The sequence below is a fragment of the Triticum dicoccoides genome, chromosome 5B, assembly GCF_002162155.2.
Source record: "Triticum dicoccoides isolate Atlit2015 ecotype Zavitan chromosome 5B, WEW_v2.0, whole genome shotgun sequence".
NCBI classification, from domain to species: Eukaryota; Viridiplantae; Streptophyta; class Magnoliopsida; order Poales; family Poaceae; genus Triticum; species Triticum dicoccoides.
Genome location: NC_041389.1, coordinates 356,705,533 through 356,714,162, shown reverse-complemented (window position 1 = coordinate 356,714,162; position 8,630 = coordinate 356,705,533). Strand labels below are relative to the sequence as shown.

Here is an 8,630-nt window from a genome sequence, read left to right as displayed (position 1 = left end):
GGGCGGGAGCGGCGGGGCGGCCGGGGGCTCGGCGGCGCTGGGGCCTTCCATGGCCGGCGCGGCGGGAGGCGGCGGGAGGCGGCGGGAGCGGAGAAGGAGCGGTTGGCTCCCGCGCGATGAGGAGGAGTGCGACGAGGAGGAGTGCGGGTTGGGGGGAGATTTTCCCCTCAATCCCTACTTCTACAGATTGCAAAGTCGTTTGAGGGTTGGACCTCTAATTTTTTTTACGGGTTTGAGGGTTTAGAGGTTCTAGTCTACGGCGTTTTTTCGGCGAAAACTGTAAAAAAAAACGATTATTTTCAGGGGTTTGAGGGTTTAAGGGCTTTACTAGTAATGCTCTAAGATGCTGTAATCAACATCTCCAAATAATCAATCACTTTGCCGACCACAGGCCGCAAGACACATATGCAGAAACATCACCTTCCCGACCGTGCACATCAATTTGCGCATCACTGTCAGAGTCGAACAATTCCTAAGCACGCCTCCTGATTTCCTCCGCCATTTGTCTAACACGGCGTCATCGGGTTCAGTTTCATCCACAAATCACCTCCTCGTCTCGCCTAGCATCCAAAAGCAAGGGACCAATCACACGCGAAGAAGACGAGAGCTCCAGGATTTCTAGGAGCCAATCCAAGAACTGGACCTTGTTGGGACAAGGGATCGGCCATGGCGCCGCCGCCACCACCGAACCAAGGTGACCTCGCCACGCCGGCCGCGCTGCGGGCGCCGGCGGACGTGATCTCCCGGGTCTTCTCGCAGCTGGACTGCGTCGACCTCCTCAGCTGCTCCCTCGTCTGCAGGTCAGCTCCCCCTCTTCCTGCAACCTGCACGCGCGGTGTTCGACAGATTGCCTGCTGTACGTCTGTGTTTGAGCTCCCCGATTAACTTACGGACGCCTCCTTTTTGAAGCACAAAATCTGGAGCATGTTTGTGTTTTGGTCAGTGTATGCAGTATAGGAGTAGTTATTTTTGATCGGTAACCCGTGACCTGAATTAACACTCACCAGGCAATGGTGCCGCGACTCTGCGGAGCTACGGGAAGAGTGGAGGATGGAGTACATGGACGCCTGGAACCTGCTGGGTCTCAACATCAAGTCCGATACGCGATCGCCATGCTCAACTTGCTCCATCAGAAACCTGCGAACCTGGTGCCCTTAAACACAGGGCACCAGAGTTGCATTGTCACAAGCATATTCAGTGTCAGTGCTACCTGCACAAGACCAATCTTCATCATGTGTAGTTGTGTACATACATGCCTGATAAACTGTATTGAATTTACAGTGTGCACTTGTACAGTTATACACTTTACATCATCAGGAATCAAGAGTGTGCACTGCAATTGTAGCAATTTGCATTCACATGACGGGACCATCAAAATCTGCTGTTGCCACTTTCTGAGAACAACTGCACATCATTCTCATGACCGAAAGAAAAGGGCTCGAAAGCCAATAAGATAAACTCGGCACAAAACACAAACACCATCGTAGAGTATCACCAAATAATAATTAAGATAAGACTGGTAAACATCCAGGCTCACTTGCAAGTAGCAACAGGTACCATTCAGGAATCTGGCTAAACTTGTCTTACAGAAACCCACTCCATGCAAGTCTGATTATGTAGGTAGCAGTTAACACCATGTAAAATTCACAACTTAACGCAGTAGTTCACACACGTAGATAAATTATTCACGACCTTGCCTAATATCTATCGCATAAAATATGTTTTTAGGGTAATGCTGAATGATGAAGAACTTCACAACTCTTGCAAAACAGAAGCTATCCTTCTCCATGACCCTCACTTAGAGAGTATTGGCCTGGAGGAGCCCATCTCTGATCTGCGATGCGACATCCTTGACGGCTCCAGGACCATGGGGGATGAACACCGAAGAAGATTTGGATGAGGCCCCAATCTCTTTCATGGTGTCGAAATACTGGGTGACCAGAACCATGTCCATGATGTCTTTCGCAGTAGTGCCAGGGACGTTCTCCGAGAAGGCAAGGACGCTGTCTCTCAGACCATCCACGATAGCCTGACGCTGCCTTGCAATGCCCACACCAGCCAAGTACTTTGACTCGGCTTCTCCCTCTGCTCGTTTAATCTGGAGAATCTTTTCGGCCTCTGCTTTGTCATTGGCTGCCGACCTCATCCTAGAAGCTGTTTCACAAAACCACATTCATGTTAGATATGCAAAAGATAATTCTGAGCACGCATAAAATCATCTAGTATATGTTTTGCTGCCAGTTTAATCTGATGTATGTGGATTGAAAGAAAATCATCATTAGCACATGCCTGCATTGATCTCATTCATTGCCCTCTTGACATGCACATCAGGCTCAATGTCGACTATCAGAGTTTGCACAATCTCATAACCATACATAGACATTGCCTACAACATTTGCAAATCAGGTCAGTCAAGATATTCTCTGTGCTCTAGGACAACAGGACAGTGAACAAGAACCTTTTCAAGCTCCTCTTCAACAGCTTTTGCAATGTCATCTTTTTGCACAAATGCATCGTCCAGCTCCAGCTTTGGGACAGTGGCTCTAATAACTGAAACAAGACACATAGCTTTATGAGTACTAATTGCACACAAAAGGGTAAAAAAAACATACAAATCTTCTCCTTTGGATTAAAAATTAAACAATAAACTGGTGTTAACAAGCATATTAAAGGAAGCACGTGAATCTCAGTAAATTGACAACCATATGAAATAGAAAATCTGCAGCTTCAGTTAAATCTGAGGATAAAAGTACGAACATAAGGCTAAAACTGGACAGACAAGGGATGTAATCAAAATATTTAGCGAAATTTCGTGGACAGGTAACTTACCATCAAAGACGTACGACTGGATTTGTTGCTTTGTGTTGCTCAGTTTGTAGAAGGCATCAGATGCCTTATCAACAAGGGCACGGTATTGGACAGAAGCAACAACAGTCACAAAGACATTATCCTGAATGGGCACAGATTAAGATATCAGAGTTGAAAGAAGCAGGAAAGTGTTTTTCATTTGTAGAACAGAGAAAACACCCAGATGGGAACATTGTAAGTGTTTTTCATTTGTTAAGATTGCTTCAGCAAGGTATTAAATAAGTACAAATATGATGATATATGAGAGTACCTTCGTCTTCGTTTCACATCGGACGTCTAGCTGTTTCACACGCAGTGAGAGGTAACCAACAATCCGTTGCCCTATGCACCAAGGCAAGAAGTGGCAACCAGGCTCCAGGACCTCATTAAACTTCCCAAAAGTTTCTTTGATAGCTACAGTTGACTGATCAACCTGCACTAAACCCAAAACGCCACCCATGGTTTATCTGCACAATGGAAAAGATAGTAATTAAATAAAGCTCAGTGAAGTCATAAATGTCGACTGTGCAGACTGCAAAGGCAAAGATGAATTGTTCATCATCCAAGGATAACCAAACTTCTAAAGTTCCAAACTGACATCAGATATAGCAGCAAGTATGCAACAGCAGACCAAAAACATGGTAGATAGCCTACCAAGTGCCAAGTGTCTGAACGACCTACTGATTATCTGGCTACCAACTTGTAAGGTAGATGGCATAACACCAAATGTTGGTAAATGGTTTAGATTTTTTTTCCCGATGAGATATCAATTAATACTTTCCAAAATTAATTTTATAATGTACAAAAAGGAATTATGATCACACAATAAGTGAAAGCATGGCACCCACGTCGATAAATATATCATTTATCACGAGGATAAAATCATCAATAAGATTACAGATATATGGCGTGCTAAACTTGTACACGTTGTGGTTCACACATTACAGGTGGCAACCTTGGCCAGTACATAACATTTCATATTATCCTACTTCAAGCAAAGAGTATTACAAATAGGGTTCGTGACCAATTTGTAATACCATTACAAGTTGAAACGGTGAGACATCTGAAAATACATAAATTCATGATGCACCACAATGATTTCAAAACCAGTTACCATAAGACAGAACAAAACAACTGAAGAAAAATCCAGACAAATATAACTACGAAGTACAGCTTTGCCAGAATAACTAAGCACAGATTGGTGAATTGTGAAAGAAATAAGCTAAGTGCAGTGGGCGACTTAAATCAGAGGTGAAGGGGCCACCTGGCTGGAATTCCTGGGAGCTAATAGGTACTACATCCGATCCACAAAAAGTGTGGCAATTGTGAACTAACCCCAGTTCAAGACTGGGGCATTTATTTTGGATCGTAGGGAGTAGCTTAAATAAACGTACAAACTATGGAGAGATACAGCCACACAAATACATGACAGCTCAGGCTAGCCCGCAAGACGACCGCATAGGGGTTTAATTACCAAAGTAATCTGACTACCAAGCAGCTTAAAATCTGCAATTTGACACTAATAAATCAATTATTATTTCACAAAACCCCCAAAATTCTGCAATCTACTCTTTAAGGGCCTGCTCGATCGCAAATTTAAGGGCCTGCAAACTATAACTGCCTAAGAAGTGATCAAGAAAGCACGACACATAACACATCACGATCGACTACAACCCACAGGGGTGCCCATGTTGGATGAAACCACGATACCAGTAGGCAACTGAGTAATCGACCAAATCCGTCTCGAATTTCAAAGATTGATTACCCTTTGCTATCTGAAGCAGGGCCACTTCCTTTCAGAAAAAAATTACGAATTCGCACAAAATTGCAGCTACCACCGACGGGGACCTACAAGGGGGAAATCTTGCGACTGGCGGAACAAGAAGGCGAACAACAAGCGACATGGAGGAACCCCATCTAGAAAACCTAGACGGCGCGCAATGTATCAATCTGATCTACCGCGTAATTCCGACGAGAGGGAGGAAGAGATCTGTTACCCTGAGCCTCGGCGAGCAGGAAGACGAGGAGTCGGATGGTTTCGCCGGAAGGAAGGTCGTTGGGCGCCTGGGGTTTTCCGCTTCTTCACCGCTGAACCAGAACCCTCCTGGGCTGGGGATTGTGGCTGTGTGGCGTTTATATACGGGCGGCAGCAGAGAGGAGAAGGCTGATGGACGGTTCAGATCTTGCTGTGCCCATCTTGTGGTCTTGATGGAGCCGATGGTCTAACAGATGTACATAGTATATCTTTCCCCTAGAAAATAGGTCCGTAAATCTTTTGTTTTCATCAGCCACGTAACAAGAAAATATATCCCTTTCGAGAAAAAAAATAAGATAATATATCACACCAAAACATAACCATATCGTAGGATAACCATTTTTTGCGAATATATAAAAGGATAAGTTGTTACAGGAGTATACTCCAAGATATGGGAGGCAGGGGAGGTGGCGGTTCTACAGTTGGAGTTGTTTTTACCGGAAATCTCCGTAGAACTGTTATTTTTTATTTTTTACATAACAACTGTTTTTTTTAACAAGCAACACATAACAACTGTTATGGTTTAGTTGGTGAGGAAAAAGGCACTAAAACTCGAGGATTGTTCTAAAACATGTCACAGACAAGTGGGCCCTATATATATACTAATGTACCAAGAGGGTAAAAGACCTAGTCTACAAATGCTCTTCCTCGTCCTTTGCGATTTGGAAGTGCCAATCTGCGTAATACCGAAAGTCTTCTTTTGCTCCTGAGCTCAAATGAGCTCCAGATGAATAGTAGAATTAAAGAAATGAAAATAATTGTTTTTTTACCAACTTTGACAAATGTTTTTGTATGCTTGACAAAGGTCACCAAGGAATGACATTTAAGTCATGAAAAACAAAATCAGTACTTCAAAATGCTTTCAAAAATAGATTTTTTGGAGCATCTTTTTTTTGCCACGACTTTCATGAATGTCCTTTCATGATAAGAAAATCAATCAAACAAAAAAATTGTCAAAGTTTACCACATCTTTTTGGAAATTTTGCATTTGTTTACCATATTTTTTATTTTACTGTTCATCGAGGAGCATTTGAGCTCGGGAGGAGATATTCCACATCATGTTTACTTATATTTTTCTAAAAAGGGCTCCTTGGTTAAAGAATAATTTGTGTTTTGTTTTTCAAAGAATATAGCTTTATAGATTATTAAGGAAAATGCTCGCACTCAAGCGACTGATAACTGATCCTATGTCGGTCATGAAGGTATTATTGCGGTGAAAACACATGACATGTTGCAACAATCAGAAAACAGCTGGACCGTTTGCAAAGGCGGGTGCAACATGTGTCATCTTGCAAACCTCCAAGCGCCAAATGGCTCATATTGCAAACACTCGTGAGCTAGGTTGACGAGGTACAAATCGAACGCATGTCGTGCGATGAATCCAACGGCTCTAAAGAGGGGAGTTCTCTTCTGCGCGGAAGTCAACTGACCGTTGCGTGCGACATAGATTAATCATAAACATATTTATAATCATGAACAACAAACTCATGAACACACTCATGAGCATTATTGTGCATAACAAAAGAAAATAAAACCCTTTTGTCTAACCTAGCTATTTTGCGCGTAATTGTGTTATTTCAAAAATTCAGAATCCTCAAAAGCCGGCAACAAATTCAACGTCGCCTTAGCTTGCAACACCACTTGCCAAATGGAAAACTTGTCATTTTTCATACTCCCTCCGTCCCAAAATTCTTGTCTTAAATTTGTCTCGATATGGATGTATCTAATACTAAAATGTGACTTGATACATCTGTATTTAGACAAATCTAAGACAAGAATTTTGGGACAGAGAGAGTATCATTTAACATACCTACCTCCGTGACACAATCCTATTGCAGATCCAGTCGATGCATGCATAGGCATATGCCTTCAAGACAATCTAGGGCTTGTTTGGTTGCCTGCATTAGGTCCAATCTGGTCCGTGCGGAAAAGATTGAGCTCGTTTGGTTGGTTGCATTTACTGTTAGGCCTACACAGCACGAAACTTAAAGCACACCTGAGCCTGGCTCACTGGAAACGCTCAGATCGGCAGTTTCTAGCGAGCCTAGCTGAGGCAAGCGCACATGGTGGGCCACTTGCACGAGGGGAGATGGGAGGGATACGAGCTGGTATGCAGCTTGTGCGTGCTTATCTTCTCCTACCTCCATTAACCTTCTCTCTAATTCTGTTCTTCCTAGCCCCTTCCGATCTACACAACAGTGCTTCGATTCAAGGTAAGCTCTACACAAAAAAGATACACCTCGATGCTACGGTTCCATTCAGGCGATCCGTTCGTAGTTTCGTGCCGTAAGTTCTTAATTTTGTGTTCCCGTTTGAAGCTATTCTGGAAGAATTTTGTCAGATTCATCGCGCACGATCGATCATTTGAAATTTCCTTTCACCAGCAGCCTAATCTCACAATTCCTATTCGTGTTGTAAATTTTTTGTTTCGACGATCGTAGCTTCATCTCTCTGAACAGCAGTCTACAGCACACAACGTCGCCATGTCGAGCTCATTTGTCCTCTGCTCAGAGCCCTCCTATTCGTCCCTCTCAACCCGACGCCCTTCCCCTTGATCTCCTTGCCCATGTCCTACTACACTAGAGTCGTTTCCGGTGTCGCTCATCTCAGCCTACTCTCTGTCATCCTTGTAATGCACTGTCGCTGCAATGGCGTGCACACTGCTTTCTTGTGTTCTCTGCCTCCATGCACACTGCAGTTCGCCGCGCCGCCGACGGGGTCAATCATCTCGGCCTCCTCTCTCTCGCCCTACTACACTGGAGTTGTTTCCGGCGTCGATCATCTCGGCCTCCTCTCTCGTCCATGAAGGAAATATGCCCTAGAGTCAATAATAAAGTTATTATTTATTTCCTCATATCATGATAAATGTTTATTATTCATGCTAGAATTGTATTAACCGGAAACATAATACATGTGTGAATACATAGACAAACATAGTGTCACTAGTATGCCTCTACTTGACTAGCTCGTTAATCAAAGATGGTTAAGTTTCTGAACCATAGACATGAGTTGTCATTTGATTAACAGGATCACATCATTAGGAGAATGATGTGATTGACTTGACCCATTCTGTTAGCTTACCACTTGATCGTTTAGTATGTTGCTATTGCTTTCTTCATGACTTATACATGTTCCTATGACTATGAGATTATGCAACTCCCGTTTACCAGAGGAACACTTTGTGTAGTATCAAACGTCACAACGTAACTGGGTGATTAAAAAGGTGCTCTACAGGTGTCTCCGAAGGTACTTGTTGAGTTGGCATATTTCGAGATTAGGATTTGTCACTCCGATTGTCGGAGAGGTATCTCTGCGCCCTCTCGGTAATGCACATCACTATAAGCCTTGCAAGCAATGTGACTAATGAGTTAGTTGCGGAATGATGCATTACATAACAAGTAAAGAGACTTGCCAGTAACGAGATTTAACTAGGTATTGAGATACCGACGATCGAATCTCGGGCAAGTAACATATACCAATGACAAAGGGAACAACGTATGTTGTTATGCGTTTGAACGATAAAGATCTTCGTAGAATAAGTGGGAGCCAATATGAGCATCCAGGTTCTGCTATTGGTTATTGACAGGAGACGTGTCTCGGTCATGTATACATAGTTCTCGAACCCGTAGGGTCCGCACGCTTAAAGTTTAGTGACGATCGGTATTATGAGTTTTTGTGTTTTGATGTACCGAAGGTAGTTCGGAGTCCCAGATATGATCACGGACATGACGAGGAGTCTAGAAATGGT

General features: G+C 43.3%; 2 protein-coding genes across 2 annotated transcripts; one reads left to right on the top strand and one right to left on the bottom strand.

Moving 5' to 3' along the window:
• Window positions 1–443: 443 nt before the first annotated feature.
• LOC119308982 (F-box/SPRY domain-containing protein 1-like) lies at window positions 444–1,278 on the top strand. The gene is made up of 2 exons (XM_037585115.1): window positions 444–800; window positions 1,008–1,278. The coding sequence occupies exons 1-2, from the start codon at window positions 667–669 to the stop codon at window positions 1,156–1,158; spliced, it is 285 nt and encodes a 94-aa protein (XP_037441012.1). The 5' UTR covers window positions 444–666; the 3' UTR covers window positions 1,159–1,278.
• Window positions 1,279–1,486: 208 nt separating this feature from the next.
• On the bottom strand, window positions 1,487–4,952 carry LOC119308981 (hypersensitive-induced response protein-like protein 2). Its single transcript, XM_037585114.1, has 6 exons — window positions 4,845–4,952; window positions 3,119–3,314; window positions 2,830–2,950; window positions 2,459–2,550; window positions 2,290–2,386; window positions 1,487–2,154 (listed from the first exon to the last, which is right to left on the bottom strand). Exons 2-6 carry the CDS (start codon window positions 3,305–3,307, stop codon window positions 1,799–1,801), a joined length of 855 nt encoding a protein of 284 aa, XP_037441011.1. The 5' UTR covers window positions 3,308–3,314; window positions 4,845–4,952; the 3' UTR covers window positions 1,487–1,798.
• Window positions 4,953–8,630: the final 3,678 nt, after the last annotated feature.